Raw genomic sequence first — 16,683 nt, 5'->3', positions numbered from 1 at the left:
TGACTGTTTTTCATATATGTAATTTATACCCTTCTACTTAAATGGAAATGTTTTGTTCTGTAGTACTTGTTGTCCCTTATCCAAGTTGATGTATTAGTCAGATAATTACAGGCATATAGAAGGATGCATATCCTGAACAGGTCAACCTTATCAGACAAATCAGTGTTCCATCTTACCCCCTAGACAGAATTTTAAACCTGTTTGTGTTATTTTAAATAAGAAAGCCAAGTTTTACAATAAGTGACAGAATTTATTAGTAGTCGTCCAGTATTTTATGTGAGACAGTGCCAGTTCTTGTTGGAAATAAACTCAATAAAAATATGAGAAAATATACCTGAGGAAAGTTGAATAACATTTATGACTGAATACAAATACAGTGTATTACTTGGAGTAAATAGATAATGTCTGTTTTATAAGACACAAATACATATATTTTTTTTTCAGAAAGTTTCTTTTGATTGAGACTGGGGGTATGCATTGGGACTGGGTTTCCACAGGACAACAGGGAATTGGTGGCCGGGTCCTTGATCAAGGCCCTTTACCCTCAACTGCTCAGTTGTATAAATAAGATAATTGTATGTCGCTATACCAAATACCAAAAAAATTCATGCTATCATGAGGTGTGATTTGAATATAAGACAGATTATGTTTTAATTAGTAGTGTATAATCGTTGGACTGTAGTGTTTAAGCTGCAGTACTGCATATTTTATATTTTGGTTATTTGCTGAAAAATATGCTGAAATTGCTTTAAATGCAGAAACGTCCACTTTTTTCAAGATTAAAGATTTTTGCAGCAGAGATAGTGTCATTGCATTATAGTAGTCTAAAAATACTACCTAATATATTTTTTCATATCTTTATATAGAGATTATAAATAAAATAGCATTCCGACCTCTTTTTAAATTATTTCAATTTTACCCTTTCACTCTTTAAATCGCATCATAAATCAACTACATTTTAAAAGGGGTTGTTTTTAGTCAAGGTTTTAATCCAAAAGGCTTTATATATTTTTCTCAACAGCTCTTCAAATGTTTCTTCATGCTCCTTAGGGAATTTCACACACTCGTATATCGTTTATCAAACATGGAGTGATGGGAGTGGGTGCGTGAGACAGCGAGGCTTTAGATGAAAAGAATGGAGAGAATGTGATTCTGGTACCCACCACTTCCTGTTGCCCTGCTTTTCTCTCATTTTCTCATTCCGTCTTTTCCAGCCAGCAGAGAGATGCAGACTAAAAGGTCAGTTTTAGTTCTTTTCTTTTTCTTCTGTCTTATGTGTCATATATAATTCTTTTAACATGTGTTATTCAGAACAATTTATGTATAATCTTTTTACAGTTAGTGCGTTTTGTAACTGAGGATACTACTTTTGGTAATGATGTGTGTAGTCAATGACTGACATTCAATAACATCATTTTGTTGAACTCTGTCACTGGTTTATTTTTCAAGGCTGCTTTTGCTTGATAATTTTTTTATGGATTAAACTACATCTTTAACCTGTTGCAGTTGCTTGGAATATGCTCTGATTGTTTAACTAAAACCCACTACTTCAATATGAACCAAAGTGAACTGAACCACACCAAAACATCTTTTCCTCCTACCTCCTTTCAATGTCCCCTGTATGTTTCCTCTCACTCTGTTACAAGACTTTCACCTTCTCTGCAGCGTCCATCCTCTACATCCCCTACTCGTCTCTCTCCCGCCCTTCAAAATCAATCTTCTCCCTTATCTACCTCTCCTGCTCGTCTCTCCCCCAGTCTGGTTCTCACTAATTCATCTTCACCTTCAAGGCTTTCTCCATCTTTCCAAAATGTTTCACCATCTTCTTCTCCTTTATACCCATCCCCTTGTCCATCCCCTTTGTCCTCTTCCTCTCCTGCAAGATGGCTTTCCCCCTCTCCAAGACCTCTTCATTCATCCCCTACAAGGCTTTCTCCATGTTCCCAACTGCTTGGTTCTCATAGCCCTACTAGACACTCTCCATGTACTGTACCACTCTCTTCCCCTGTCATCCTGAGAAGGCCTATCCACATCTCCTCATTCAGTGACATTGGGAGGCCCCTTGATCCTTTACCCCACACTGTTTCATGCAGCAGGTAATTCTTTTCAAATGTAGTATCTCTGTAATCCTTAAAGTTGCCACTTCAGTGCCAAGAACGGATGGGAATAATTTTTTTCTTTACAGCACACCAGCATCTCTTACTGGTAGTCTGGAATTCTCCAGGCAATCCCTTCCAAGCAATCAGAATTCAATCCAACCCATTGTCCAATCAGACAATGAGCAGTCTAAATTAACAACTACATCATTTAGTGAGAGGAGGGCTAAATCAATTCCCATCTCAAAAACAAGAATTCAGCAAAAGCAAAGGCAGGAACAATTACCTAGAAACCAGTACCATGGAATGTTTCGTAAAGACAATAGTTCAAAAGACAAATCCATCAGAGATATCGTGACTAAGAAGGAAAGCATAAGTCACCAAAATCTGAAACACATAGGCAAAGGACCACAAAGCATTGCATTGTGTAAAAGGAGACGTTTAACCCAGAATCCCATATTAATTCAAGCCCGTCTGGGGTTAAACAAAACAAGGAGAGAAAACCTTGGATCAAAACTTTTATTTGACAAGGAAAAGTCGAAAAGATCCGATGCTTTGTTTCAAATGCAGAAAAATAAAGATGTGAGTGGTGGGGAAATGTCTCAATCCGAGCCACCGATGGCAAAGTCTGATGAAGGCAATCCAACTTCAGGTCTTATCAACAGGCTTCAGAGCAATCCAAGACCTGACAGTCAACTGAAATCATCCTTGGAATTTCCTAAAGGCAATGAAGAATTTCCAAAACAGTCTTCGTCCTTTTCCAAAGCTCTAAAATGCGATCCAGAGATTCACACATGCCCAATCTCTGTAATTTCACAGAAAATAAAACCTGAAGACCCTGCAGACGTTTATGAGAACAGCAACTCCTCTTTGCTTGATTTAAATACCAGTCTTACTGAAAACCACAAGTCTACTCATATCAGCAAACCTCGGTTCAATGCTTCAGAAACAGACACATGTATTAGAACACTATGTCAAACCAAGCAGACAAACTCGTTACCATTGCCTTTGAAGAGTCATGGATCATCTGTTGAATCCGGTCATTTGGACGGAATTTCTAAACATGAATCAGCAACAACTACATCACATTATATTTACACACCGATGCAACTCAACCAGACTGACCAATTCCCTTTGAAGAGCAGAATCTGCAGACGCGTGATCAAAGGAGCAGATAGTTTTTCAAGCAGAAAATCCACATGTCTCGTATCTACTCATGCACGAAAGAAGGAAGCATCCTTTCAGGAAACAGGGAGAAGAGGGTCTCAGAAAAAAGATGTTTCAAAGCCATCACAAAAGAGCCACAACCGTTCAGATACAGATTCCTCCAAATCTAATTCAAGTCAAACAAGCTCTCCTAAGGAAGACATACACTTAAGAAAACACAAACGTTTAGATGTGCAGATAAAGTGTGGGATATCTTGTAGCACACAGTCTACAAGCACACACACAGCCAGAGATACACAGGAAGATGCAGTAATTCAAAAGGCCCCCCATGACCTGCCCCAAACCGGCTCCCCAAAAGCCCTGCACATTTATCCGAACCAACAAACAGATACAGCCGTTCCACAACTTACTAGAGGTGACTGGATGCCACGATCCGGAGCTGACAAAGGATGTGAACAAACATTAATAGAAGAAAACAGTTTGACAGTTGAACAAGTGAAATTTGCTCAGTTACATCCGCAGGATGATTCCCTACTGAGGAAGCCATCTGTTTCTGAGGGAAGGCAAAGCGAACAAGAGATAATCCCACTTCCTGGTATATTCTCATTTACACGTGAGTCAAACAATTTTGTAACACAAAAAATAACGATAATTACTGCAAGTTTATCATATATTTGAAAATGTGTAAATTCTAAAGTATAACTACTCTTTATGTTTAATTAGAATTTTTCTTCCTAGATTGTAATTGTGTGAATAAGGAACAAAGAAATTAGTTGCATAAACATATGTTCAAATATATTAAATATATATTCATCCGATTAAAATATTTAATCACGATTAATTGCATGATTGTCATGAGTTAAACTCGTGATTAATCTTAACTTAATGTAGCGTAAATTAATAATTTTGTAATATTCATGGGCATAGACAAATATGGATGCTTTATGCAAATGTATGTTTATTATTAGTGAAACTATACTCAACATAGAGTATAAAGACAAAATATTCTTGTGAATGTTTTAACTATAGTATTTTAAATTACATAAATCATCAGTACACCCAGCAGAACTTTTGCAATGTTTCCACATGGATAGTTTTAATTGCCGGTTGTGTGCATCATGGCGGATTTTGGTGATTGATTTGACACTTGGCGCATCAGTAAAGCAAAAGTTTAGCGATTAAAAGGTATTTTTCAGTTTTTATATATGTGAGTAAAGAAATTATGGGAAACAATGTGTGGTCTTTTTGAAGGTTTTAATTTAGCCTCTTTTATATTTATATGTCTGTATTGCTATCTTTCAATTAATAATATAATTGCTTTAGTATACATTTTACTCTCTGTGGTGCTGTAATACATGAATTTCCCTCTGAGATGAATTAAGTGGTCTGTCTATCTGGTTATTCTGCTCTTGATCATGAAGATTAGCTGTATTACATGTCAGTGTAAAAAAAAAGGTCCACAGGGGGTCCACTTCCAGCTACAGTATTGTCTATTTGTTATTAATCTAACAGCAATTAAAATTGGGTAAAGTTTACAATCACAATCACTTGATAACTCTGCTTAATACAGTAACCATTGTCACTAACTACTTTACTAAAACAACTTGCAAAATCAGCTAGTGAGCTCAGCATTTAATTTTATGCCCTGATTGCTATATATATTGCACACTAAACCTACAATAAATAACATTGGCTGGGGAAAAGAGAAACATGTCGTCTTATCAGTCTGCACACATGCATGTTTCCGCATAGGAAGATAAAACAGGGCATGAGACAAGCATTTGCCGCTCACTGCCGCACCGTACGCCAACATGCACAGTGCACTGACATGCGATCGAGTAAATGTGAGCTAAAGTGGTGGCATTCAAGTAAACAGGATGCATATGAAAACGCGACATGGGACAGTGCTGTTAAATGTGAGTAGCTGGAATTGTCCAATTGCTAATGGGTGTTTGCTCATTAAGTTATGTTTGTGTCTTTGTAGCTGTCTTGGCCTGTAAGAGAGCTGTGTCAGCATTGACAGTGTCTCCTGGCATATTGCCATACTTTTTAATATACACTGAAAAGTATATTAAAGAATGCCTATATATGCATTGAGAATGGCAATTGTTTTCAGCTCAAAAACTTTTTTATTGTCTTTAAGAATAATTAGCTATCATCAGATTTTGCATAATAGGTCATAAGTGTTTTCCAAAGCAAGGATTTTTTTTTAACTAGGAACATGAATATAAATGTATGAATGATTTATATAACAGTGCTTAATATATAGTACTTCTATGTTAAATCTAATTGTAGTTCAGTTGTAGCTGTATAAATTAACTAATCTTCATAGGTGACACAAAAATATTTTTATTATATTAAAAATATGTGATCTTCAAAAGGCCAAAACAATTAATGTATTGATCAGAAACAATACAACAGCCAATAATTATTATTATTCATAATTATAATTGCAGCTCTATAATTTGCCTTTGCAACTGAATTGCATAAAGAAATTGTTTAGTAGTTTGAGCTAGGCTTTCTGAAGTCGAACTTCTGTTAGGGTCAGAAGAAATCTGAGAAAACTAAACATTTGTATTTAAGGTTATCAGATAAGGTCTGTCATTATCAGTGGTGGATGGTATTAAAGTAAATGTAATTTGTTACTATATTTAAGTAGCTTTTTCGATTTTTTTGTAAAGTATTTCCATTTGGGGATACTTTTTGAAATGTAGTGAAGTTTAAGTAAATCAAATCCTTTATTTTTTACTCAACTACAGTTTGTGAAATCAATCGTTCCTTTTTATTTATGAATGGATAAAAAATGAACAGGTCAAGCACACGCAGCAAGCCACCAATCAGTGTAGAGTGCAGTCTGTTTTGAAGTTGTTTGGATTGCCGCTTAGTGGTATCTTGGTGGTATCTTGGTGGTAGCACAAACATACAGTTCAGCCTTAATTCAACATCAAGCAGAACATTTTAAGAATAATAAATGATGGAAGAAACTCCTGACTCCAACTTGCCACAGACATTATTTGTGTGTTTTTTTGGAGTAGTTTAAAGAAGGTATTGGGCTCATGATAATTTTAATAGATATCAGTTATTGTTAGTAACTTTAGAGTCTTTTCACATAAACTGAGTTTTAGCAAGAGTCATGTAACAACAACAATAATAATAATAATAATAATAATAATAATAATAATAATAATAATAATAATATATCATAGTACTTTGGAACTTAAGTACATTTGAAGGAAAAAACTTTTGTACTTTTACTCAAGTGAAAGTTTAAATGGAGCACATTTACTTTAGTAATATTTTACCTAATGTATCTCTACTTTAACTCAAGTACATGGTTTGTGTACTTCCTTCACCATTGATCATTATTATTGACGTATAGATTATTATTCTGGTCAGAGTGGCAGTGAATCCGGTGAATATGCAACACACACAATGCAAACTGGGAACACGTAACGAAACCTGTCGTTTTTGCAGAAGTCATCTAGCTATAAAATTTGCCTTGTCAGAGTAGCTCCGATTCTTATGCTTGCCCATTTTTCCCTGCTTCCAACATATTACTTTCAAGAACTGAGTAATATATCCCACCCGATGACAGGTGCCACTGTAAACAGATAATGAATGGTATTTGTTTCTACTTGTCAGTGGTTTTATAGTTATGGCAGTCCAGTGTTTTTGCATAGATATACCAAAATTTATTAGCTTATTAGTTACAATATCTACACGTTAAGGTGAAAGCCTTTAGCTGCTGATCGAAATGTCGAGTTGACCGTCATTTTAACGGAGCACTTTAACATCCAGTTTTCCGTTTCACAATTTAATTTAGTCAAATGCCTCGATTTATAGGTACATTTAAATTAAATACACCCATTTGTCTATTGCAGAGCTGAGACAAATTTTGAGAACTATATAACTGTAAAGCTGTAAAGCTGATTTGAGACAATATTTATTGTTGAACTCGCTCTACAAATAAAAATTAATGTAATTAAATTGAACGTTATCTACTAAAAATGGCGATCTGCGCATGCGCGCTGCATCATGCTCCCTCGTCTCCTAAGCAACGACAAAGGAGGAAGGGAGGGAAAGCATAGGGACAGAAGGACGGGAACCGCGTGAGATCTTCCAAACATTGCTCTTTATTAAGCAGCTCCAGGACCTACATACCGGGGTGGATCTTGTTGCGTTTTCCTTTCAGAATCTCCGGAGAACCGAACCGGTGAGTCTGCGTTTCTAACAACACGTTTAAGGTGCGGTACCGAGAAATGCCAGACTGAATGAAGGAGTGATGGACACAATGGACATCCATCCACCGTCACGAGGTTTAGGGAAGCTCCTGTCCGCCTTTTCTGATCAGTGGTATAAGTGTAGCGTTTGCTATCTTATAATAATAATAATAATAATAATCATAATAATCATAATAAAAAAATAATTTTAATAATAATCAAACACCTTCGTGTTTCTTGCCTCTATTCAAGATTGCAGTGTGGGTTGTGAGATCATTTATTATTTCCTGCTAATTTAGGCAGCGTGAATGTAGGACATCAGTCCACAGGGATGCAGAGACAGTGGACTCATTCTATTTATAACACGTGTGTCTTTGTGGCTTCATATGCGTTAAAATGCCTTATAAAAGGGTTCCATGATTTTAGATCCTTGTGATCTGTGCTTAAATGTCTTGCTTTTTCAAAGATGTGCGTACCTAAAACAGATTTCCATCTAGTTTAGGGTTGTACAGAATATTTCTCTTCCAATAATACTTGACCTATTAACATTTCTGTTCCAAAGTTTGTCAAATGCCTCGATTCATAGGCACATTCGAATTAAATACACCCAACTGTCTATTGCAGAGCAATAACAATTGCAACTTAATTTGAAGAAATATTAGACCAGGGGTCACCAACGTGGTGCCCGCAAGGACCACATGAGTAGCCCGCAGGCCTTTTCTAAAAATAGCTGTTTCCTACTTTGTTAAATTATTGTTGATAATTATTATAAGAAATCGTTAACATTATCAATGTCTTCAGATAGATAAATATCATTAATTATTAATAATAACATATAATAAAAGGTAAATTGAGAAAATTTGTTATTTCAGATCAAACTGAAAACTGTGTGTATCAAACTGGTAGCCCTTCACATTAATCGGTACTCAAGAAGTAGCTTTCAGTTTCAAAAAGGTTGGTGACCCCTGCAGTAGACTATAAAACACCTCAAACTTGCAAGGAACCTCCACCATGCTTCACTGTTGCATGCAGACACTAATTATTGTACCGCTCTCCGGCCTTTCGGTGAACAAACTGCGTCCTGCCACAGCCAAATAGTTCAGATTTTGACTCATCATTACAGAGCACCTGCTGCCATGTTTCTGCACCCCGGTTCCTATGTTTCCGTGTAAAGTTGTGCCTTGTTTTCATGCCGGAGGTATGGCCTTTCAGACTACATTCGTGATCAACCGGTAGATCGTGATCAACGTATTGGGCACCCCTGGTCTACAGACTTCAACATTGCCCATTTCTTAGTGCTTTTTCAAAATAGCTTGCACAGCACATCTTGAAACCCCAGTCTGCTTTGAAATATTTTCTGGGAGAGACCTTGCTAAATAGACTATAAAACACTATGTGTACCTCATACAATGTTTACCAACAGGTGTTAATGTTATTTTCATATTAAGTTGAAACGAGTTTAAAGACAAAACACTTGTAGGTTGATAGCTGGGACTACATTTGATTGATTGTTAAGGTTTGTGAAGCATTTCTGCATCTCACCACTTTCTAATAGAGTTGAACATGTGAGAGTTGAATGCCAAAAAAACCCAAAAAAACAAAAACAAAGAAACCAAAAAATTACCATATGAATTGTTTTTTGTTTTGTTTTGTAACTAAAAATTTGTTGACATTAACTGTGGTTTTGCTCCTTGCAAAAAATCTGGCCAAAAATATATTGTATTAATAGGGTGTCATATTCACCACTCTCTAGTGTTATAACCCAGATAGAGTACAAGCACTGATAAGATTGTTTAGACACTTTTGAATGTTTTGACCTTTATTATAAGAACTTATAGTAGAAACTTACACTTGATTAATAGTATGTAACATAACCAGAACATATCTGCAGGCTCTGCATGTGGCCCAAATTCCATACTTTACCTCTGAGAACAACATTAAAACATGTCGAGGACTACAGTACTGTGAATCACTAGGCTATGTATATCTACATTTCTTATGTCTCAGTCTCACTTTTGCTTTCTTTTGCTAAAGACATGTCAGAAATCGTGCCTCCAGAAGTGAAACCTAAACCTGCCGTCCCTGTCAAGCCTTCACATGTGGTACCACCCTCTGGCATCCCCCCTGCACCCCTCCAGGGGTCAGGGGCTGGAGGTCAGGGATCAGGAGGAGGCTCAACATTGTTGGGATATGTTGGGATAGACACCATTATTGAACAGATGAGAAAGAAGACCATGAAGACTGGCTTTGATTTCAACATCATGATTGTGGGTTAGTGAAAATATTTAACTATGCATTGAGATCTTCAAGATATTCCTGAAACCAACATGCCAACTTATACTGACTTTCTGTCAATTCTATGAATACATTTTCCTGTGCCCTGTTCATCATTCCTATGTTTTTTTCCTTTCTTCTAGGTCAGAGTGGCTTAGGGAAATCCACCATGGTGAATACTCTATTTAAGTCTCAGGTGAGCAGGCGGAGCTCTGGCTGGAGTCGTGATGAGAAGATCCCCAAAACTGTGGAGATTAAATCAGTATCACATGGTAAGTTCTAACAAAGCTAGTGGTCTAGATGCAAATCTTTGTAACAGTCTGGATCATTACATCTCATAGAATTTTCTTAGCTTTCCCCATTTCTAAACAAAATAAATATTTTGAAAGTGTGCACCAAGGAATTGTTCTAAATTGGTTTACCTAAATTTGTAATTTCTCCTCTTTCTCTGCACCCATCACTTGTACTGTTCGTCCAGGTTTCATCTTCGGCCCTATGTTTTTATTGTGTATGCTTCCACTTATCTGTCTGTCTTACAGCAATACAAAATGTCCAACCATTTGTATGCAGGTTTCATTGAAACCTGGTGGAAGCGACTGCAAATTCTTGGCGATTGGCTTTCAGATGTTAAATGCTGGATGTCTAAAAAACTTTTTCCATTAATAATAACAAATTCAGTTAAATAGTCCCACTGTCCCACTGCTGTCACGTTAGTGTGCTTGGCTGGATGTCCTTTATGAAAAACAAAACAAATATTGAAATCCGAAATAAAACCCAAAATAAAACCCCATTTCACAAAAATCACAGCACTATATGTTCGACTAGGAGATAAGTTCCTAATGCTCTCTTTGTCTTTTACTCTATTTGTGAAAACAAGGATCTCATTGTTTTTAAGGACGTTGACAGAGTCGCAGTCAGGCTGCCATGTCCTCTGGCCTGGGCATTGCCACAGGCCTGATACTGAATGCCCTATGGGTGCCAGCGTTTGTGCACAGCTGGAAAACAGTAGGCTATGGCATTCAGCCCAGACCCTAAATCTGCCGAGACACACTGGTGTGTAGGCTTAATGTATCAAGTGTGTTAAATGTGCAGGCAGAAAGTATAGAATGCCAGTGTTGAGTTCTTTCCATTTGGGAAAATCCCCTTTTTGTATATGTGAAATATTTGTTGTATTGTCAGCTGTATGTCTTTGGGGTTGTGACTGTACTCTGTGAAAAGCTTTTTGTATTGACATTGCCGCTGCATTACATTCGTCATAAAAATATCTTGAAAATGTAAAGCATTTTAACTGCTGTTTGAACTTGTGAGGCTGGATGAGGCAAATCTACGAGTGCATAGTGCTGATGATGTATTGAATCCAGTTGCAAAAAGTTATATGCACTGCACATCCTTGCAATGCGCAGAAAATTTGGGAAGCATTGCTCACTTATAAGTAAAAATGAATACATTTAATTTGCTAAGCAAGGCTCAGTTTTTTACAAAAGAGCTTTATATTTACACGTAGAATTCGCATGGCCATTTTTTCATTGTATTCCCTGATTTTCTGATTTATTTTACAATTTCAGTGTCTTAGAATCTTATTTTCTAGATTATGAGTTATGGTTTTAGTAATTTTTTGTGGTTTGTTACTCTTCTGTGCTGTAGTGATAGAAGAGGGTGGTGTGAAAATGAAACTGACAGTGATTGATACCCCTGGATTTGGGGACCAGATCAACAATGAAAACTGGTGAGTGAAGAGGTTTTCACAGAATGGATTTCTATAATCACTGTATTTATGTCAATAGATCCAGCTTTCCATCCTGTCACCTGTCTTTGAATTATATTCTATTCAATGACCTAAATGTCTCCTCTTGTGTTTTTAGCTGGGAGCCAATATCTAAATATATTAATGAGCAGTATGAGAAGTTTCTGAAGGAAGAAGTAAACATTGCCCGTAAAAAACGGATCCCGGACACCCGAGTGCACTGCTGCTTGTACTTCATATCTCCAACTGGACACTCGTAAGCATTACCACGTTGTATCTTAAAAAATAACAATGGTTAGCTTTAATTAACTAAAGTAGGATAATGTATATAGTAAAAGATTTTGTGTGAACATATCCAAACAATGTGGGAAAATCTTTTACATTTAAGTCTCGAGGAACGAGGTTCAATACAATGTTAATAAAATGGGGTGTACCCACTGGACGCCAGTTAATAGAATGTGTCCGAATGGTTGTCTGGGGTACATGAATCATATCAGGCTTATTTATGTCTTGCTATGGTTGGTTTAGCAAGCTCTCTCTTTTCTTCTTCAATCTATTAACTGCTCCCCCACCCCCTTCTCTCCATTGTTCTGTATTTACTCTCTCTGACCTTCTGCCTTTCTATCTATCTATGTCTCTCTTCCACTTTGTGTCAGACTGAGGCAGCTAGACATTGAGTTTATGAAGCATTTAAGTCGAACTGTGAACATCATTCCTGTCATTGCCAAAGCGGATACGCTGACTCCCGAGGAAAAAACAGAGTTCAAGCAGAGGGTGAGAAAGAATGAATGGATGGATAAATTGAAGGATGGATGAGTGGAAGAGTGATTGACTATATGGCCAAAAAAATATATATATATGACCTTCAAACCCATAAAAGGGGCCTTTCCCAAAATCGTCCCTTTAAGGTTACAATATTCTGTACTCTAAAGTATTTGTTTTATATGCCTTAGAATTAAAAAAATACTTTTTGTAAAATCTAGTCAAAAAGGTAGAGGCTATTATAGGACCAAAGATTCAACAACTCCATATTAATATCCATGGATTAGCAATGGGATGTTTGGCAAGTATATATGATTGTGATAATCAGGCGTGTACATACCTTTGGTCATATACTGGTAGGTGGATGGATGAGTACATGGTTGGCTGGTTGGATGTATGTATGGCTGTGTAGATTAATAGGTAACAGTGATGAGTGATGATATATGAACAGTGAACAGTGATGATATATATATATGTGTGTGTGTGTGTGTGTGTGTGTGTGTGTGTGTGTGTGTGTATACTCTTCTATTGTCTAGGTAAGGAAGGAGCTGGAAGTGTGTGGAATCGAATTTTATCCACAAAAGGAGTTTGATGAAGACCAGGAGGACAAGGCAGATAACGATAAGATCAGGGTACATTAAAATTGACTGATGCTCTTCTTTTTGGTACCTTATTTCCTATCCAAGATTTTACCCTTCATTGCTCTACTTGTATTATGCTCTTCGTCGATGACTCATCAGTTTACCCTCATAAATTAATTAACATAGCAGGCCTTATTAAAAGTGTGTGTGTGTGTGTGTCTGTCTGTCTGTGTGTCTGTGTGTGTGTGTGTGTGTGTGTGTGTGTGTGTGTGTGTGTGTGTGTGTGTGTGTGTGTGTGCAGGAGACCATGCCTTTTGCAGTAGTGGGAAGTGACAAAGAGTACCAAGTCAACTGCAAACGGGTTCTGGGTCGGAAGACTGCCTGGGGAATAGTAGAAGGTGAGTATGCTCACTGTGTCATTCTCTGGCCTTCCACCTAAATCAGACTTGAAGGATTCCAATGTAGGACTTATCCCATTTCTACTGATTGATTATTTGTACAGCTGATTATTTTTTAAAACAGAAATGTTCAACTTCTAGGCATCTTCAATATGGAGAAACTGGATGGTTTTGTGTGTGTGTGTGTGTGTGTGTGTGTGTGTGTGTGTGTTTGTGTGTTTGGACACAGCAGTGTGTGAATCAGTTAGTTCCATACCACTGGGAAGGCATAAAAGAGGATTCTGCTTCACTGATCTCACTTAGCAGGGAAGCAGAGTGAGACAGTGTGTGTGTGTGTGTGTGTGTGTGTGTGTGTGTGTGTGTGTGTGTGTGTGTGAGAGAGAGAGAGAGAGAGAGAGAGAGAGAGAGAGATGATTAATTATCTCTCTTATATGAGCATTTGCAAAGTAATTGCTGGGAGACATTTTGAGAGCATCTTTGATCAGTCATTGTACCCATTCACCTCTTGTATATTTCTCTCTAGTTGACAGTCCCATATCCAATTAAACTCTTTTTGAAGATTGTAAAATAATTAACAATTATTTTCCTTTTTTGTTCTCCCATTAGTTGAAAACCCAAATCACTGTGAATTCTCTCAACTACGGGACTTCTTGATCAGGTGAATTTTTTTCACTTTCAATTCTAGAGATTGACTGACAGTGGATTTTAACGATACTAATAGCTAGGTTGGATTGTACTTGCCGATAACAGATTAATGAACTGATGGATACTGGATTAAAAAAAAACATAACCCTCCTTATAAAATATTACTGAATTTCATTACAAAAATAAAAATGCAGTATTATATCGTGATAATGTGCTAAAGGAAATATATATGAGTACATTCATTAATAAATATAAATATATAGTTAATAAATGATAAATAAATAATAAATAATATAGCTCTCTCTGTGCAGTTCGCTGACTCACATGTAAAAACAAACAGCACGTGGTGTCAGTGATTCGCCTCTAGAGGCTGCTCTTGTAATGACAACGGGCCAGAAGCCGGAAAAACTATCAATATGGATTTTTTCCTATAGCTCCAGCAATTAACTGCCGGTGCAGATGCATCTGCAAAACCAATTACAGCATGCCTTAAAGTGTTTATTCTTTAAACTTATCTTCAGACGTTCATAATTTTAATGACCCAATTCAGGTATAACTGCCTTAGCAAAATATTAAATGCTATATAATAATAATATATTATAGGTCTCACCTTCAAGATCTGAAAGAGGTCACCCACAACATCCACTACGAGACGTACCGGGCCAAAAGGCTCAATGACAATGGAGGACTCCATCCTATCTCAACCAGCAACAGCACCCAGGAAAGCAACCTGTGAGGGTGAAATCATCAGCCAAGAGAACAATCGACAAGCTGTATGTCGATCATGAAAGATAATAATAAATAATATTTTTGTGGATAAATACATTAGCACGTGCCCTTGTGGAGTTCATCTTGCTGAAGCTTTTCAACCATTTAAACATGTTCGTCGTTGCATCTCTTTCGCTAAACGCCCTTTTTAACACACATAATGACAGCACTTCAAGCTAGATCCTCTCGAATTTATCGTCTAGATGTTGTAGTTACTCCTGAAAGTTAACATGCCACAGTATGGATGGATGACAGCACTGCCATTCAACTGCACACAATACAGAGAAGTTTTTAAATCTTTCTGTGAAGTCTCCTTTGTGTGGTCTAACAGCTATTCTCTACCTGCCAAAAGAATTCAGGACTCAAAAGGTTTTTGTAAGCCTTGATGATGATACATTGATGTTCACTCCTTTTAACTGTTTCTTAACTCACTGCAGCATTTTCCACTTGCTGCTAATTTTTACATAGCTTACCCTGATAACTAATGATCTTTTTTGGACACTAATTCAGGACTCTCTCAGTATCCAGAACAGCACACAAAGTACCAAGCAGAAATCTCTGATAATTTAAAACACAAGGATTTTGAAGGTTTGCCCCAATACATTTTGTAAACATTTTTAGACTGTGTGTGCACAAGTGTGTTTGTGAGAAAGAGAATGTGCCTTTATATATTTTAGATCCATCTTTCCAGTGTTCAAGCAACAAAATATTCATGATTTTTTTTTATATTCCATGTTTTCCATTGTTTATATCAGTGTGCATGTATATCGCAGAAACAAAGGAATTGCTTGATGTCTAAATGTTCACTTTGGTGTTAACCACTTAGCCGAAGCACAGATCAAGCCATGATCCCTTTAGGCATGACAAATTTAATTGTAACACACCTCAGACCTTTTACATTCTGCCATGCATCTTTGGACGAAAACAACTTTTTATTTATTTAATCATTAATGCTTTTTGTGAAATATTACATCACAAGGACGGTATTCTTGCCGAGTGTTATGTTTTGAAGTGTTATTTATTACATCATTTAATAAACGTTTTCCATCACTTTTTGAGTTCCTTTGACTTTTCTGTAACTAGATTATCATCTACAATATCCAAAAATATGAAAACAGCAGAAATAGAATAGAGAATTGTTGTACAGTAATTTACAACATTGACCTGCACAACAACAAACAACAACCCAGGAACAACTGCTGATTTTATAAACTAAATTTGTGACAGTTATATCCAGGGTTTCTTGCTGTAAGTGGCTGCTTGAAGCCTCCCGACCACCAGAGGGACCCATGAGTTTTCAAATAAGACTATCATTTAGCAAAAAATGTTTGTATCAGGCAATGGCAGGGAACCCATGTGGTGTATATGTAAGGAAACACCAGTTTGACATAACTAAATAAGGTAGCTAATGTCAGAAAATCATAAAAAAGCAGAAGAGTAAGAACTGAGCCGAAAGACCTGCAGCAACTAACTAAATCTATTTAACTATTATGTAGAAGAATACCTGTTAGGGCAAATGCATGTGAGGTTACAAGCTAGATATTACTAGCTATGACAACACTAGCATGATATATGGAAAAGAATAAAATAAAATATGTTCAATTTTATTTGTAGCTGGCAACATGCAACACACACCAACTGAGACAATGATATGATCTCCTAGCATCATTTATCTTCAAAGGTACCACTTTTCACTAGAGCTAGGACAACCCTCTATTACATTCAAACAATTGACAATTTAACCTAAAAGTTTTTGGGATTTGAAAAGGCTACCGATTATAGACTAAGAGAAATGACACACAGAAAGTAACTGTATGTGTAGCAGAAACCAGATTGCCTATTATAGAACCAGGGAAGGGATGCTGAATTGTTTTTATGAAGTTTTTAATATTTTATATAGTCTTTTAAAAGAGATTGAGATGGTTTGGACATGTGCAGAGGAGGGACATGGGGTATATCGGTAGGAGAATGCTGAGGATGGAGCCATCGGGAAGGAGGAAAAGAGGAAGGCCAAGGAGGAGGTTCATG

At 36.8% G+C, this 16,683-nt stretch overlaps 1 protein-coding gene across 3 annotated transcripts; it reads left to right on the top strand.

The window, feature by feature from the left end:
• The first annotated feature begins 3,564 nt into the window (after positions 1 to 3,564).
• sept3 (septin 3) lies at positions 3,565 to 15,705 on the top strand. Of its 3 annotated transcripts, none has more exons than XM_046837842.1 (10): positions 3,565 to 3,876; positions 9,518 to 9,754; positions 9,901 to 10,029; positions 11,402 to 11,483; positions 11,620 to 11,757; positions 12,158 to 12,275; positions 12,800 to 12,895; positions 13,146 to 13,242; positions 13,849 to 13,900; positions 14,491 to 15,705. In XM_046837842.1, the coding sequence occupies exons 1-10, from the start codon at positions 3,687 to 3,689 to the stop codon at positions 14,621 to 14,623; spliced, it is 1,272 nt and encodes a 423-aa protein (XP_046693798.1). In that variant the 5' UTR covers positions 3,565 to 3,686; the 3' UTR covers positions 14,624 to 15,705. The 3 variants fall into 3 exon arrangements, with proteins under 3 accessions (XP_046693798.1, XP_046693799.1, XP_046693800.1); XM_046837843.1 differs by lacking the exon at positions 3,565 to 3,876 and adding an exon at positions 5,026 to 5,179; XM_046837844.1 differs by lacking the exon at positions 3,565 to 3,876 and adding an exon at positions 7,320 to 7,476.
• Positions 15,706 to 16,683: the final 978 nt, after the last annotated feature.

Source organism: Silurus meridionalis, chromosome 24, assembly GCF_014805685.1.
Source record: "Silurus meridionalis isolate SWU-2019-XX chromosome 24, ASM1480568v1, whole genome shotgun sequence".
Classification (NCBI taxonomy): domain Eukaryota; kingdom Metazoa; phylum Chordata; class Actinopteri; order Siluriformes; family Siluridae; genus Silurus; species Silurus meridionalis.
This window is presented reverse-complemented; position numbering and strand designations above follow the sequence as displayed.

What these genes read in the sequence shown, in the direction of transcription:
- sept3 (XM_046837842.1), top strand. Translation starts at nt 3,687, where the DNA reads ATGCCACGATCCGGAGCTGACAAAGGATGTGAACAAACATTAATAGAA. An exon ending in TTTCAACATCATGATTGTGG is followed by an intron (nt 9,755 to 9,900) that starts GTTAGTGAAAAT and finishes CCTTTCTTCTAG; the next exon opens with GTCAGAGTGGCTTAGGGAAA. An exon ending in AAACAGAGTTCAAGCAGAGG is followed by an intron (nt 12,276 to 12,799) that starts GTGAGAAAGAAT and finishes TCTATTGTCTAG; the next exon opens with GTAAGGAAGGAGCTGGAAGT.